At 45.6% G+C, this 17306-nt stretch overlaps 1 protein-coding gene across 4 annotated transcripts in view; it reads right to left on the bottom strand.

Moving 5' to 3' along the window:
* Positions 1-17306, bottom strand: part of ARHGEF12 (Rho guanine nucleotide exchange factor 12) — a 75411-nt gene that overhangs the window by 32743 nt on the left and 25362 nt on the right. For 3 of the 4 annotated variants that reach the window (XM_053996923.1, XM_053996920.1, XM_053996922.1), the window contains exons 2-4: positions 7919-7942; positions 7118-7206; positions 5628-5684 (exon numbers count right to left, since the gene is read on the bottom strand). Coding sequence is in view for 3 of the 4 variants with exons in the window: in XM_053996920.1 (XP_053852895.1) it covers positions 5628-5684; positions 7118-7206; positions 7919-7942 (170 nt within the window). In the remaining variant the exon portion in view is untranslated. The remainder of the gene's footprint in view (positions 1-5627; positions 5685-7117; positions 7207-7918; positions 7943-17306) is intronic. The other variant, XM_053996921.1, reaches the window with a different exon arrangement.

The raw sequence follows: 17306 nt of genomic DNA, 5'->3' as shown, positions 1-17306 counted from the left end.
GGAGCCCTCACCCTGAAAAGTGACTTCAGGAACTCTGGAAATGCTTCCCAGGGTGACTTCCATCACCCTTATTTCTAACAGCTTGCTTTGCTTTTCCATTTCCATTTCTAAAGGCGCAGCAGGCAAAATTCCTCCACTGGCACCTTGAGAGAGAAACAGAGCTCTCCCACATCAGGTTCAGAACTGCAGCAGATCAGTTTGGTGCTGAGGGAACACAGGGAATTGGGAAGATGCTGTCCCAGCCAGACTGGCTTTTCTGGAATGAGCTTTAAGGCATGAATGGTAACAGAGCAGGGAGTCATTCCCCTGTCTCACACTGCTCCCAAACCACCACGGCTCCTTGCACTGCTCTGCAGCAACTCCCCATGGAAATGAGCAGCCTCAAGAGCCAACACTGCCTGCCCAGCCAGTCCTGCTCTCCTCCAGTGTGCCACAGATGGAAATGGGTGTGGGAGCAGTGGGAAAAGTGTTCCAGGACTTCTGCAGCACTATCACATCCCAGGAATTCCCCTCCTGCCAACAAAGCAGGAGCAAAGCACGGGATACCTGGCAGCTGCAGGGCTGGGGAGTGGATGGGAAGGAAAACCCCCCCAGTTTTCACCCCCCCCGTGCACAGGGAGAAGTGAGGAAGGTGCCTCTCCCTCCTGCACCTCCCCTTCTTTTATATGACCAAGCTTCTTGAAGTCTCACTTCCCAAGAATGATGCCCGGGGCTGGGGCGTGGGAATCGGTGCTGTTTGGGAGGAACAGCTCCTCTGCAGCTCCCTGCCAGCCCCAGGGCCGGTGAGAAAGGCTCCAAACTCAGCTTTTGACTCACGAGGACTGGCCTTGTTTAAAGACACAGGAGAGCCCCGAGTCTGCTCTGCCACTGGCTTTCTTTTTCTCCAGAAGCAATAATCCTTGGATTTACTGAGGAGCTTCCTCCTGATGCCAAAGCAGTGCCCACGCAACATAAACTGACCTGGCAGAGTATAACTGAACTTAATTCAAGTTTATTCAAGTCAAATTCCTTCAGTGCACAAGCTTCAATTTCACCCAAGACCACCTTATAAATTTAGAACGGAGAAACAACTGAAATCAGGACAACTCCACCTGAAATTAGTCCATAATTGCTTTGTTTTCTTCAGATAAGGGACAAACACTTAACCCTTCTCCTAATCCAATATAAAAGGCTGAAATGAGGTAGAGGAGATAGCACACTTGACAAAGATACACTTCATAGTGATTTTAATGAAGTTTATCTGTGAGTTTTCTGGAGATAACACTGTGACCTGCAGAACTAGATCAGCTCTGATAGCACTCCCTGCCTCAAGCAACCTTCAAGTGCTTTTACTCTGCTCATTTTTTAATATCCCACCACGATATTTCACTTTTTTCCAGCTGAAACTCAGTGAGTATTACAAAGTCAACAGATTTTGTCATTGATAGTACTCAAAATAAAATTATTAATTATTTTATTCCCATTTTTGCTTTCCTTAACAGTATCTTTATGTTATGAAGTGAAGAGACATGACTTAACCATGCTTTAAAATCAGTCTCTGTTTGTGTCTGGAGTGGATTCCTAAAATTCTGGAGGAAAAATAATCAATTTTAATGTTTTTTGTCCTCATGGAGATGAAAATTCCCCCAAACTCACTCAAGCCAGGAGGACAACAAAGCAGCCAAACCTGTGCTGGAGTCAAAGAGGTTAAAATTAAAAGTGAAAGCAAAGAGAAAAGCTGCATGGAGAGCTGAGAGGAGCTTCAGTAGGTGGCACTCGTCCCTCTCCCTTCTCCAGCCCTGCTCCAAGAGCGTCTTTGGGACCGTGGAAGGACAAAGTCTGGACTTCTCAAGGTCACTGACACCCCAGGGCCAAAATAATTGTCTCAAACAGCCTGGCCAGACTCATCTGGGCTGCCCAACAGCTGCTCTGGGAAGCTCATTTTTCTTTTTCTCTTCTCTACATCCTATTTGGAAGTTATTTAACAATACAGGAATTTCTTTGGGAACAAACAGAGCAGGGGTTTCACTCTAAAAACCTGACTGAGAGAATGGAGAGATGAGGACGGACGAGGCTGGGGGCAGCCTGGGCCAGGGCAAGGTGTCCCTGCCCATGGAATGGTTGGAACAAAATCATTTTTAAGGATTCTTCCACCCCAAACCAGCCTGGGCTTCCATGGGATGTGGATTCCATCTCCCAAGTCTAATCCAAGCCTAGGAGCCGAGATTTGGGAACTAAAACCTCCCCTGGGAGCATGAGGCCACGATAGGAAAATGCAGTTTAACAGAGGGACTTGAAATGAATCATCCCATAAACAAAAAACCAAACCCCTCGGGGTTTTGAGAGTGGCCAAATGTTTCACTTCATTTGGGAAGCTTTCTGTCTATAAAATATTGTCAGAAATGCTGCTCCACAAATATAAACAGAACTTTTATAGAGGCAAGTTTCTCTGGAAAAAATAGTGGCCACAACATAAAGACACAAAGCTGTAAGGACTGTAAAAAAACCCCCAGGGAGAGTTAGTTTCAATTTCAAAACACCTCAAATCTGGGGTTTCAAAACAAAAACTTATCACAAAGTTGGAGAAAATATGTGAAAGAGTTTGTGTCAAGTCCAGGCTAATATTTAGGCCAGAAATTGATGATTGCTGAATAGAAAGGAAGATATTTTTGGAGAGCAACCAAATTGTGAGGAAAAGGAACAAGAAACTGATACCTCACCTACCACCCTGAATGGTAATTTCAGTTTTAAGTTCATTTAAGAGATGAAAATGCTACTTTGAGAAAAAGATACTTAATATCATGGGAGACCACGGCACTAATTAGCAAATTACAGCATAACAAACTACACTCATTCTCTCTCCTGATAATCTGAATTTTGTTGAATCTCACAAAGGTGAGACGGTTGAGTTTATGAATGAAAATATATCACTGAGAGATATTTCTGTACATTTTATTTTAAATTAACTACATTTTTTTTACATTTTAAATTAATTTCTGTACATTAGAACAATTTCCCTCCCTGACTACTCTGCCCCCCGCCCCAAGCCACTCACACACTTCAGGAAATTCTGGCTCCTGAATTAAAAATTTCAAGAGGTGAGAGCAAACACCCACCAAAGCCACTCCTCCTCTTCCTGCTGTCATTCCAGCCCTCCCTATTATTCCCTTTGCAGCAGCCAGCCCCCATCCAGTCAGCAGTGAGGAAAATATCAGTAGAGTTTCTACTTGGAGGCTTTGGAATAGTTTGATCCCTTCCAAAGCAAACAGCAGAGCTCTGCACACATTCCAGAGAAACCTGGGAAAAGCAGACAAAAAAGGCAGGGCAAGGCCACTGGGAAGGAAGGATGGAGTGGGAGCTGCTCCCAGGGATCCTGGACACGGGGACAGCATCTGCAGGAAGCTTGGGGGGAGTCAGAGCTCACGTGAGGAAGTTGTGTTTGTTTCTGGCACACGAGGAAAGCCAGGCTGGGGCAGAGGGATAAACACAAAGATGTCCCAGCAAATGTTTCCTGTCGTTAACCCACAGCACCTGCAGCACTCCGTGGGGAAGCAGCACCAGGCAAAAATGAGCACGGGGTTTGCTTATCCTGACTAGCCTGGCTTCAAACCCACAAAATCAGCCCCAAATCCCTGCTGCTCCAGCCCTCTCCCTGCTGCTCCCCGGGAGGGTGGCAGGAGGAATGACAAGCTGCAGCAAGCCAGCTCTCCCCGAGACAGGCTTCCATCAAGGCACCCTCCAAGGTGTTTACAGCTCCTGAAGGAACACTCTCACACCCTGAGGAACGTGGCTATCATATTACTTTGCTTTTTTTTTTTTTTTTTTTTTTTTTTTTTGGTTAAAAAATCCAGGGGAAACGAAGAGATCTCACAGAAAGAACAGGACACACCTCCCCAGACTGCACCAGCTTTTCCTAACATGCCTGTGTTGGTTTGAACTCTTCAGGGCTGGTGTTGTTTGGTTATTTTTTAGTGTTCCTTGCTCTGACAGCGTCACTTTGTACTCCAGAGGTGGGTTAAGAAGCTGGAGCACAGCCATGAACACCTGGCAGTTTTATTCCAGTGGAATGATAAAGCTGATGATTCTGGAAGAGTCACTTCATCCAAAATCCCACAGCAGGTTTAGCAGCAGCAATTTTCTGAACAGATTGAAATCAGAAAGTGTCACAGACTGCTTTAAACATGAATTTTAAAAAACAGTAAAGGAAAAGAAAGGTAACCCATGGCTGCAGTCAAGACATGCACACTTGGAATTAAGAAGTGCAGGCAGATTCAGCCCAAGTCCAAGGGGCTGAAGATGTTGATAGGATCCAAAAAACTTGTGAATACTTGTGGCCTTCTAGATTCTAAGGTCTGAATGCAAATATCAGAGACTGGAAGTGGAGTAAGTCCTTAGAGCAGGGGGAGTGTCACAGCCCCAAGGCTGACACAGCTGGCAAAGCTGAGGGGGCACACAGGTGTAGGGACAGCACAGGATGTGTGGGGTATTCCCACCCCAAACTTGTTATGTGCCATTCACTGCAGCCAACAAGCCCAGGAGAGCAGGGCCACTCCCTCTCTCTGGGACAGAGCAGTTCCCATCCCTCCACTTATTTAAATTATTCACAGACACATTTTTCCACTCCTGTCAAAAGGAACTCACAGAGAACACCTACAAACAATAGAAGATGAACGTGAGTGAGAACGTGGCACAGACTTTCCTCCAAGCACAAACCCCTTTGGGAGCTGTGTCCTCACTGCCAGGAGCACCCAGTGCCACCCCCACAGGTGCCAGATTGAACATTTTCCAGCCACTAGCAGGCTCCAAGCTGAGAACTGCAGCAGGATGGAAGGGCAGCTCTGGCTGCTCCTGCAGGGCTGCAGAGCCTTTCCAGGCTGCTGAAAACCCTGCCTGGCTTAGGAGCTGAATGCCTGAGCGGGTCAAACACCTTAAAGACAGCTCAAACCCCTGTCCCTGCTTGTCCCCCAGAGCCTGGGGGCAGCACAACCACCTAATTCCTGGTGGCCCTGCTCCCAGCAGCAGGAACAGCCCAGATGGTCACTTGTGGGAAAACCAGCACTCCTGAATAACTAATATGATTAAGCAGAAGCTGTTTGTTGTTTACATTATATACACTTTTATAGAGTCTACAAATTCCTTTGTCTTGTTTCCTCATTCTCTGCTTCCATTTCTCAGTGTCTGGGATTGATTACCGTGTAGGTGTTCTATAGTTTTCTGTTATCTACTTCTTGTGATCTTGGTACGTGGTTTCTTATTTTAGTTCAGTTTATGTTTTAGTAACCTTAATAAATTCCACAGAGAATTCTGATAAAACCAGTTGAAAATTCTCTCTGAAACAGTTGAGATTTCTCCCTGAGAAACTTCTGATAAGAACACTTACAGACAGCATGGCTGGTGCACACTGAGGCCTAAGTTGTTCAAATACATTTCTACAGTCACTGGGGCTCAGCCCAGCAGTGGCACCTCCACAGGAGCCAGATTTAACATTTTCCAGCCACTGACATGCTCCAAGCTGAGAACTGAAGCAGGATGGAAGGGCAGTCCCTGCTGCAGAGCCAACCATGCAGATCAGGGGAGGGGGAAAAGCCTGGGATTCACAGACAGGAAAAGCAGGAGCTGCCCAGGGGGAGGCTGCAGCTTTGGCTTACCATACGTCTCGGATCTACTCTCCTCAGAACTAGACTTTGTCTTCTTGGAGGAGCTATCTGCACGAGAGCAGGAGAAAAGGAGAGAGAGATATAGAAAATATGGAGACCAAACATGAGGAAAAAAAAAACAAACTTAATGAAAAAAAAAAAAAAAAACCACAGACTCGGATTTCTCGGGTTAAATCGTGCAAAACACAAATAAGATGTGAACAAAACACAGGTGGAACACTTGGAATAAGGGTGAATAATACAGGGAGACACAGGTAACAGCACACAGAATCTGTTACAGGAGCTGGGACACGACCAGAGGAGTTCTCTGCAGTAACTACAGATAAAAACCAGTCCAAGCACAGAGACTCTGGCAGTGTTTCTCCCCAGAGTCAATAATCAGCAGAGGCACAGCAGTTCAGCATCCTGAATTCACCCCTTCAATGAAAGAAAAGGGTTTTCTGCAGGCTGCAGTGCAGAGTTGCCCTATCAAAGCACAAGCACGGGGTCAGGTAACAGCTCTCAACTCTGGAGTGACTTTCTGCAAATTGAGATTACAGGATTCCTCAGGTTTGTTTCTGGAGAAATTAAATTCCTTCCACAAAATGAGTTCAGAGCCTGAGAGCTCCCCCAACGTGAAATAATTTCACATTACCTATCCCAAAGGAAAAGAAGACAAGCACTAAACCAGGTTTTTTTTCCCCATTAAATGGGCATTTAAAGCCCATTTTCATTTATTCTGTGCACACTAGAAGGAGTCATGCAGCCAGTGGCAGAAACCATCACCAGAGTGGTTTACAAACATCAGCCTTGTGCACAAAAAAAACACATCCTACAAGTTGTGTCCTTCTTTCATTCACCTCCCCTACACTCCCCAAGCCCCAGGGAAAAGCCTGAATGCACAGACAGGAAAAATGCACCTTGCATGGGGCCAGGAGACTCAGACAGGAGCCTGGCAGGAATTTCATGAGCAGGCACTGGGGGAGTGCTCCAGAGAGAACAAGAATCCTGTGGGCACCTCCATTTCCCTAATTTAACTAAAATAAAAGCAGGCTAAACAGAAGTAGGACAGCAAATCCTTTAAAATGAGGAGTTGATCTCCAAATGTGTCACCTTAGGAAGCACAAATTCACTTTGCAAGGGGCAGAGAGGGATCAAAATCGACTAAAGAACAAAACAAACCCCCCAGAATTAAAACCCCAGCCCTGGCTGGGCCAACCACATCTCCAATTTCAGATTCCACTGAAGAACTCCTGAACAGCTCATTACAGCCTTTGCCTCCTGACTTTGCTGAAAGTGGAAGTTGTTAGAATTATTTACTGATACACTAATCCAGGTTGATTATGAGGGTGTTTAAAACCAAGCCCACATTCATTTCAATGCCCACACTGCCTCTGCAGAACAACACAGCCCTGAAAACCACATTAAAATCGTTTTTAATCGACTTCCCAGTGCTTTTGTTTGGGTTTTTTTTTCTTTCCCCTTGAATTTCAGGACTTTACCTGTGGGATCGAAGTCGTGGGTGCTGCTGCAGCGTTCAACCTTCTGCTTCTTGTCTGCTGGAGACTCTCTGCTCAGAATGCTGCCGTGTCTGGGGCACAGAAAAGCAAAATATCCTCACACCAGAGCCCACAGGAGCTGCCTGAGCGCTCACACAAACCTCACCCAGCTCTGCCTGCTCACCAGAAATTCAGATTAAAGCCTAGGCATCGAGTTCCCTTAAAAAATTTATTCCCAGGCTGAATTCAAAGGGGAAAATGATCTCCCTTGCAATCTCTGGGAGTGGATCCAAGGCTCCAGGAACAGTCTTGGTAACCTCCAGAATTGGTAACAGCAAGTGCATTCTCTTTATCACTCAGCATCAGCCCATATTTTATCTTAAAAGCCAAATAAATTTAATGGGAAAAAAAAAAAAAAAAAAAACCTCCTGAAATCTTAACTCTCCCAGCAAACTTTAAATATTTCAGCATGCCAAAATTAAAGATTTAGAATCTCCCCAGAAGGGAAGCACCTGTACCAAGTGTCCCCTTCCTTCCCTGACCATCTCAAATCTCAGGTAAGATGAGCCCCCAGCCATGTCACAGAATGCAAATGGTCACCCCATGCCAAGGACACCACCAATAAATCTATTTTTGGCACCTTATCCCCATCTGGATATTGATTTCCTCACATCTGTAATGGGTACTACAAGCTGGGTTTGTATATATATATATATTTATAAAACTTTTAAAAGCATTCCCCCTACAAAAATGCTGCAGCATAATTTACAATACAGACAAAAAAAGCAAATTTCAGGAACTCACCTCGAAGGTTTTTTGAGAGGAAACCTGAAAAGAAAAAAAAAAAGTTTCATGAACTTTTATTTTTCAATATTAGTTTTTATGTCAATATCAGTGCTTAAGTGCAAACAGTTATTTTACACTTCTGTAGTACCTTCACAAAAAACAATCTCTATTTTCATGGAACTCCACGAACTTGCCATCTTTGAGACAAGTGCAACAAAGTTGAAATTAAATTACCTATTCCAAGTAGTATTACACATACAGATAACAAAAGCAACAAATCCAAAGCTGAAGGGAGAACAAAGTGTATTTTTATTTTTAACCGAGGAAAAGGCGGGATTTGTGAATCCAGGATTGGTTTTCCCTTGAATTCCTGACAGAACAAGGTGGGTGCCATCCAGCTCGAGGCACCAGAACTTCTACTCTCATAAAACACAATCATTTCCTCCTCAGGCTCACAAGCTCAGCTCCATTCCTACTCCATTTATGTTTTAGATCCTTCAGCAGGAAGGCAAAACACACATTTAGAGCTGTGCAAGGCAAGGACAGGTAACTTAAATCACTTTTTGTTCTAAATGAAGGCTGGGTTATAGCTGATAATTTCCCCCTTTATATATAATAGTTATTCTTAATGCATTTTCTCCTATTTATATACATTTTTCTGGAAGTGCTGGGGTGAGGGATTAGAGGGAAGAAATTCAAGCCCACACAACTCGACCACCACAGAGGTGACCGGGGCAAGAAATGACCTTTTATTTTTCTATTTTATTTTATGTTTTTCGTTGAAAAACATCGATTTGTTCATGACCCCAAGTCTGGATTAGAAAAGGACAACAGGAGAGGGACAAGAACAGCAGCTCTGTCCCAGGGACAAGCAGCACTGACAGAACCAGAGGACACAGTCTCAAACAGTGCCAATAAGAATTTAGGCTGGATATCAGGAAAAGGTTTTTTACAGAAAGGGTGATAAAGTTCTGGAATGTTCTGCCCGGGGAGGTGCAGTCACCATCCCTGGGTGTGTTTAACAAAGCCTGGATGTGGCACTGGGTGCCAGGGTTGAGTTGAGGTGCTGGGGCTGGGTTGGACTCGATGATCCTGAAGGTCTCTTCCAGCCTGGGGATTCTGTGATTTGTGAATTCTGGGATTTGTGAATTCTGGGATTTGTGAATTCTGTGAACAGCTCCAAAGCCAGGCTCAGGTGAAAGGAGGTTGCAGCCAAGGGGGCTTTGGAATCTTCTCCCAGATGAGGGAAAGGATGAGAGGGAACAGCCTCAGGCTGGGCAGCAGCAGGAATTTTTCCATGGAAAGGGTTGTTGGACACTGGGAGGGGCTGCCCAGGGTGGGTCTGGGGTCCCCATCCCTGGAGGTGGGATTGCTGTGATCCTGAGCTGTGCAATGGCCCTCTCCCACAACCACACTCTCTCAGAGTTTTCCAGACCATTACAACCAAGATTCCTTGACTGGCAGCACAAAACTGCCCCAGATGCTCCTCTTGTCACCTCCTCCTCTCCTCTTCCTTCCATAATTCCACCTGGAGTGGCCCAGGCAGGAAAAGCCCAGTCCTAAAACCCCAGTATAACTCCCTCCTTGAAAAGTCCACCTGAAAACCCTAAGCTTTAGGGTTACCTGAAAACCCTGAGTGGCTGTTTCCAGGTAGGTTTTTCAGCACTTACCTGAAAACCCTGAGTGGCTGCACAGAGCCAGCCTAAGCCCTCTCTCGGAGCAAGGGCTGTGCCATCAAGTGTGGATCCACCCAAAACTGGCCAGCTCCCACATGCCAATCCCCTGTGCAAACATGCACTAATATGGAACTCCAGAACGAGCATCTGATGACACATTAGGCAAGGGAAATTAAAATGTTGTCTGCCTGTTCCTGAAAATAATTATCCACAGCAAGACACTTGCCATCTTTCAGATAACAGCATCGAGTTTAGCTGAACTACAACAGCAGCTTCCAAATTAAGGGGGGTAGATAGAGCCTGTGATTGCATAAACAGCAAAATGTTAATTAATTGAAGGCAAGAAGGGGTAATCCTCCTTCCTCCAGCCCCCAAAAGCTCTATTTTAATCTTTAAAGCCTGGGAAATCCACTCTGATTCAAGTAAGAAACCTCCTCTCCTCGTTCTGCTCTACCTGCAAAGCCACATCTCTTTAGCAGCCCATCCTCCTATTTAAAAATTTCAGCCAGGGAAGGAGGACTCAGTGCAGGACAGACAGCTTGAATCCCAAAGGAAAGCAAACAAAAGTCATCTCAGGCCAATCTAACCCTGCCTGAACCCTGAGCAGCCAACAGATGCAGCAGCAATCAAGTGTTTCACTGAAAAGCAGAAAAAAGAGAAAAAAAAAAAAGGAATCTAGGGAAAGATAGGAAAAGATGCTTAGGATGAATTACACCCATTTTTTTATCTGATGCATTTGAACTTTTGATCTGCATAAAAAACCCTAACACCACTGGTTAAGTATTTTAATGAAGCATTTTAGTGACAAACTTTATCCTACAGAGGTTCTTATCAGCACCCAGAACTGCAGGCTCTGCTGCTGCAGCATCAGGCAGAGTTTGTGGACAACACAAAGTCAAGTTCACTGCTGGACCTTTTGGGCTGGTTCGGAGCTCTTTATTATCTGTGACACACTAATGTCCTATTTTCCAGGTCTAGAAGTTGTGTAAAACCTTTCTGCTTATTATACTAGCCTGGTGATTAATTATTTAGGAAGGAACTTTAAAGTTTTTGTAAACAAAGCAGCGCTGAAAACACCGGAATTTTTTTCAGTGCTTTGACGTTACCAGCGAACATCAAATTCCTGTGGGGTGGGAGCCAAAACCCCCTGTTCCTAATCCACAGCTGTGCCCACAGCTGGATGGATCCAGCTGCCTCTGGGGAAACCTCCCTGGCAAGAGACCCCATTCCAGGGCTGTGCCCCCCACCCTGGGCAGCGCTGGAGCCCCTTGGCTCAGCTTCCTGAGGTTCCTGCTTGTCCCAGGCAGGCAGGGAGGGAGGCAGGGACAGGATGGGAGCAGGGATGGAGGCAGAGACAGGATGGGGAGCAGGGATGGAGGCAGAGACAGGATGGGGAGCAGGGATGGAGGCAGAGACAGGATGGGAGCAGGGATGGAGGCAGGGAGAGGATGGGAGCAGGGGTGATGGGAGCAGGGATGGAAGCAGGGAGAAGTTGGGAGCAGGGATGGAAGCAGGGAGAAGTTGGGGAGCAGGGATGGAAGCAGGGAGAAGTTGGGGAGCAGGGATGGAAGCGGGGACAGGATAGGAGCAGGGGTGGAGTCAGGGACAGGATGGGAGCAGGGATGGAGGCAGGGAGAGGATGGGGGAGCAAGGATGGAGGCAGAGACAGTTTGGGGAGCAGGGATGGAGGCAGGGAGAAATTGGGAGCAGAGATGGAGGCAGGGATAGGATGGGAGCAGGGATGGAGGCAGGGAGAGGATGCAGCAGGGATGATGGGAGCAGGGATGGAGGCAGCAGATCATCCCAGCACAGTCCTACACAACTACCACTCCCCACCCTCTCCTGACTTTCCCTTGCTTCACAGGTATTCCCTAAGATCAATGGATAGGAAAAGGACTGGCTTTGTCCAGGCTGAAGGTGAAGCTCTCCACCCCAAAGAAAACCTCCCCTCCTGGATCTGAAATCATTCCTGGGCACCAGCAATGAAATCACAGAAGTTTTAGGTGGAAGACTCAGCTGAGCTGGGGCTACAGCACTGGTCCTTGCTGGGAGCATTCAGTACCACATTCCTCCCTTCTCCCATTTCCCTGCCTGAACACCACCTGGAAGGCATTCCTCATTTCCCAAACACTGTGTCACTACAGCAGGAAGCAGAGTAAAAATGGGTAAAATCCAAAGATCACAGAGGAGCTCCCGGGAGTTTATCTGTGTTTCAGTGCAACTGATCTTCATTTGGAAATTATATTAAATTTGAAAGCAGCCCTGAAAATCCCCTCACCGTGTTACAGCACCCAGCACAACATAATTCAAATTAAAATATATTTCACCTCCTACTGTAAACAGCAGCGAGAAGGCAGAGCAGGGTGTGGTGAACAGCTGGAGCCTTAATTCCAAATGGAGCTGGCAAGTTTAGGCTCCACGATAAAAACCCTGTAGACATTTTGTCTGATAACTGATGAACATCAGCACATTTTCAAACGAGTTGTTCCACTCTCCCAAATACCAGCACCAATTAAAAGCCAAGTCAGATTTTGTTTTTAAAGTGCTGGGTCCGAATAATTTGAGTCATTTAAATGCATCAAATGACTAGAAGTGTGTCTTCTTAGTCATGCTGCATTAGGAAAATCGATTTAAGTGAGGAAAATACACCTACAAGTAGTAACACCGTGGATTAAACACTGCATTTCAGGCTAGCTCACACATATGCACCACCAGTGCCTAATAACCACCTTGAAGCCAAGCAGAAAAAGGTAATTTGAAGACTTAATGTGTCAAAAAGCACGAGAGCAGGGAGGATTCCCAGCTTCCAGCAGTACAAAGCATTCCATTCTAGCCCGTGAGGTTGAAAATATAGCTGACCATAAATAGCACAGCATCCAGATAACCATGTTGGGTTTTTTTGGTTTTTTTTTTTTCCCTCCCCTACTAAAATATTACCAGAATTCAAGTATCTGCTATCTCCAAAGCTGATCAAAGAGAAAAATATTTAGATTCAGACAAGGGCCTCAACCTTGGAAATATTTATTCATGTGCCTAACTTTAGTTCCAGGACTGCTCACATGCCTGAAGTGAAGCTTGTGTGTGCACTGTGCAAGGAGAAATTATTCCAACTTGTGCCCAGATGAGTAAGAAATGTTGTGAAACACAGAAGAGAACAGCCAAAAACTGCTTGCTTGACAGAACTAATCTTTAATTAGGAGATGAACAGTTGCAATAGAAGCTGCTTCAGTGCTTTATTAGTTTCATTTAAATAAGATGTTGCTCGTTGCAGAAAAACCCTCTGAATGAATTATAAATTTCAAAGAAAAGCAGCCAACACAACTGAACATGCCAAATTCAGGAGGAGAAACAGTCCAGGGCTGATCACTGGTCTTTTTTAGGGAGATATTTAGAAGGAGGAAAGGAAAACCAAAGGTTATCTCAAAGTCCCCCCAGTAAAAACCCCAAATTCTGGCTTTTAAAAATCTCATTCTAATTCAGGATGTTTCCACCAAGTCGTGAGTCCATGAGAAGCCTTTGGCCACCATCAGCTCCATGGAGTTCAGTGAAAAGTGATTTTAACTCACTTAGAATTCCAGAATGGTTTGGGTTGGAAGGAACTTGGAGCTCATCCTGCCATGGCAGGGACACCTTCCACTACCCCAGGCTGCTCCAAGCCCCATCCAGCCTGGCCTTGGACACTCCCAGGGTGTTGAAGATTTTGGGAATGCTGAGCAGGACTGTTCTCTCCTCTTGTTCACACATCCCCAAACAGATCCTGGAAAAACCAAAGTCTGTTCCTGGGTGACAGATATAAAGCACTGAACAATTCCAGGACTATTCCAGCTCCTTTAATCTCTATTAAACTTCATTTTCAACACCCTGATTGGACCTAACCGACAGCACTCAGAGAAATGCTGCATTTTTTGTCTAAATCTAGGAGGTTTTAAATGCTCTGAAAGCACAGTAAGCATTGCCATAAATGCTATACTGCAAATAACTCCCAGAATTTCATCTTGGAAGAGACAGAATGAAAGAAAAGGAAGGGAATTTGTTTTCCAGGGTTGTAGAGGCACAGAGCCACCAGAGCGGGATTTTAAATGCCCTGACAAAGGTTTCAGGGGAGAGTGCAGCACCAACAGGGCCTTCCAGTGGAGCTGAAGGCAGTTTTGTGTCCCAAGGAGAAGGGCACGGGCAGTGGGAGAGCCAGAGGAGCTGAGCAGATCACACCCGACAGGCAGATCCAGGGAAAACACGGATGCAGCAAGCAGGAGAAAACACAGGCACCACCTGCAGCTGGAACCACAGCAGCCAGCCCTGATCCAGCACATCCACTCCATTCACCTCAGCAGCAACCCACGGGAACAGCAGCTTTCTGCTGGGTCATCTTTTCCACGGATCAAAGCACAGGAGCTCAGGAAACCGCTGAGGTTTTTTTCCTGAATAAAAAAAAAAAAAAAAACCAAACCCAAACCCCACTGCAATATTGATGGCAACAGACTGGACACAGAGAGCAGGGAATCAGGGATCCAAATGGGGAGGATTCCTGGGAGCTGGCAGAGCCTAGGGATGGATTTTTGGGACTTGCAGGGAGGCAGAGGGGGGAGCACTGCGAGCTCCGTGTTATTTTTGTGGCAGTGCAGCTGACGAGTGACTCATGGAGGAATCCTCCCTGGCATTATTAACCTTGCACTGCTGGCAGCTCACGGACAGGAGTGCTGCCTTCAGAGAAGGAACATGGGAAGTTTAGGGAAGTGACTGGAGAGCCCACAGAGCCAAAACCTTCTGTGTCAACCCCCCCTGAACACCCCCAGCAGCCTCAGTGCTGCATCTGCCTTAATAAAGCATCAGCAAATGCCTCCCACTCAATATTCTATCATTTTTTAAGCCACTCATGTCTCTAGCCATAACCAGAATATGCCATTCCATTTTCCCTTTAGGAGAGAAAATGCAGAGTAGCCAATAGAGCCCATCAGCATATTTCCTGATGGATCAGGAGATGGATCAATGCAAGGGACTGGTGCTATGGCAACCAACGTGCTGAGCAAAACACTTAAACTAGGTTAAGATGAATTTGATAAAAAGCAAAGTCTGGAAGGCTGGCAAGTTCCATCTGTAAGATGGGGAGGGTCAGGGCTCCAAGATGGAAGGAGAATTCCACTGGTGCCTTGCCTTCACAGGATGCTTCCTCTTTGAGCTTTAAAAAATTAAATATCTATATACAGATTTCTCTTTAATTCTTGTGATTGAGGGCTTCATCGAGAGGGGTGAAGAGAAGGTGGCAGCATGAGAAGGGAGCAAGAAAAGAGGAAAAAGAAACCAGCTTAAAATGATGAAAGAAAAACAGAATGCAAAGATAAATCTTCTCCATGAAACAAACAGCAAGAATTTGGAGACTTGCCTCCACACATGGAATTTCCTGATGATACAGGAATGTATCATCATACTATGTCCTGTAAAATGACAAGCAGGCTGCTCGGAGTTTACTACAGCCAGCTGTAGCTCTTTCCTCAGTGTCCTTCCCTGTAAAACCCTGAGATGGGAAGGGTTTCAGTCTCTCGGAAAAGGAAGAAGAAAAGCATCTCCAGAGAAGTTTCATCCACAGTTCAGTCATTCACTCCCAGCCCAAGCAAGTGCCTCAGCTATTTTCCATGACACAAGCACTTGGATTTTTCCAAGAGCTGATGTCAGGGCTTTTTCATGGAGAAAGAGCTGCATTTACAGGGCAGGCAAGGAAGGAGGGCTTCCCCAGCAGCCATGCTCAATGTGGCCTTTGTGCTGCTCTGCTGCTCAGGCCAGGACCCTGCAAGAACTTTGAGTCCCTGCAGAAACTCTCCAAAGGGGAGGGGACAGGGACATTTCCAGCAGCCAGAGCTGTTCTTCCACTCCTGGCTCGGGAGCAGCAGCAGCTTTCCCTCTGCAAGCCCTGAAGTTGTCACACAAGGCCATTTATTGTTTAATATCCCCACAACGGGCTGGAAGCAGCCAAACTCATGAAAACTGGGGAGGGGGCACTGGAGGGAACATAAATAAACCTGGGGGCTCGTGTTTCCTTAATGCTGCCTTTAGATTCAGCCTAAAAGCAAGATTTGAGTAATAGGGATAAGGTTTGGCTACTGAATGTAGCTCAGAGCAAGCACAAAACCCGCTCAGAAATTGGTGGGGAATGGAGGTTGCCAAATCCCAGGTGATTTCCTACTGGTTTCCCAACGTGACTGCTTACAAATTACTGAATCTCTCAGTTTTCACCTCTGGGAAAGGAAAAAAAAAAAAAAAAAAATCGACAGCTTCGCAACGGAAAAAAAAAAATTAAACACCACAAATGCTGAAAGAGGCCAAGTGTGTTTCTAAAAAGGCTTCCAGAAAATGTTATCGTCACAAGAATTTACACAAAACGAGAGTGCAACAGAAAAAAAACATCCAGGATTTGTTCCTTTCCAAGCTTTTACTGCATGACCCATTTAATACAAGGGACCAGGTACAGGAGAAAGGTCAAGCTTGTGATTTCAGAAGTTATGACCCAGTTTTCTCACTCATTTATTTATTTTTTTATTTATTTTATTTTATTTAAGTAGTAGTATTTATTTTTGAATATTATTTTGAATATTTCCAGGCCTAGAGAGCTCAAGCTTCCCTGAAGCAAGAAAAAGCTGAAATATGTGCTTTGGCCATACTAGAAAACCCCCAAAACACCCAATTTTCTCCATATTTTCACATCGTCTTTGCATCCTGAGCTTTTGCTATTTGGAAGAAGGGAAGGAAGAGGGATAGAACACATTTGTTGTGATTCATTCCTCCAGCTTTCACTTCTGAAAAATCCTTTTAAACCCCTTTGCCCAGAGCCTGAAAGAATCAAATCGAGCACCGGGGTTTCTTGCGCAGACAGGGCGTGGAGTCCAAATTAACCTGCCCTCCCCAAACTGCAGCTAATTACAGGGAAATGAAATGTTTGCTTTGCTTGCCAATAATTGCAATGCAGGGCTGGCTCGGTGGCAGCAGCACGGCTCCTCCTCCACGGCGCCTGCAACAGCTTCCCAGTGAACTGCCCCCAAAAAATCAAAGGAATAAACCAATTTTATTTTCCTAAGCAGACCAGAGAGAGCCAAAGCTGTGGAGGGCCACGGGATTTGCTTTCACCTGACACACACACACACACACACCCAGGGCTGGGATCACTCGTGCAGTTTTTGCATTTCATTAGGCACCAAGCCTAGTTCCTTATTAATGCCATACCCAGCTTGTGGTTGTTATGAACCAGCAACGAGCCTGGTGTGGAAACAGTCCTTAAAAACAGCAAAAGACAGCAATTAGAAAGGGAGGAGAGGGAAAAAAAAAAAAAAAAAGAACCATCCCCAACACAGAGCACACGTAATACAACTGGAAATGTAGCTTTCAAAATAGCCTAACGCTGCCTCCAATTAGGCAGCTTGAAGTTTTGCAAATATATGTACAAGGTTCAGAGGCACAGAGGAGTATTTGGCCCAGAGTTCACATTTCTGGGGAGTGAGTGCAGTTGCCTGGCACAGGAACACCACACCTCCATGGCTTGGAACTACTGAGAATCTACTAAAGAACCTGCGATTTATCATTATTTATTATTCCTCCTATGTGTCTTTCAAAAGATGTTTCAAATTAGTGACAAAGCTGAGCTGTTGTTGTGCTCCTCAGCATTGTCAGCTTTGCCTGGTTTAATGTGTCACTGGCCACCAAGGTGAGCAGAGGAAAGGATGGGAGAATTGGGATTGTCCAGC

Source organism: Vidua macroura, chromosome 22 (genome assembly GCF_024509145.1).
Source record: "Vidua macroura isolate BioBank_ID:100142 chromosome 22, ASM2450914v1, whole genome shotgun sequence".
Classification (NCBI taxonomy): domain Eukaryota; kingdom Metazoa; phylum Chordata; class Aves; order Passeriformes; family Viduidae; genus Vidua; species Vidua macroura.
The sequence above is the reverse complement of the archived record's forward strand: the minus strand, read 5'-3'. Positions and strand labels throughout refer to the sequence as shown.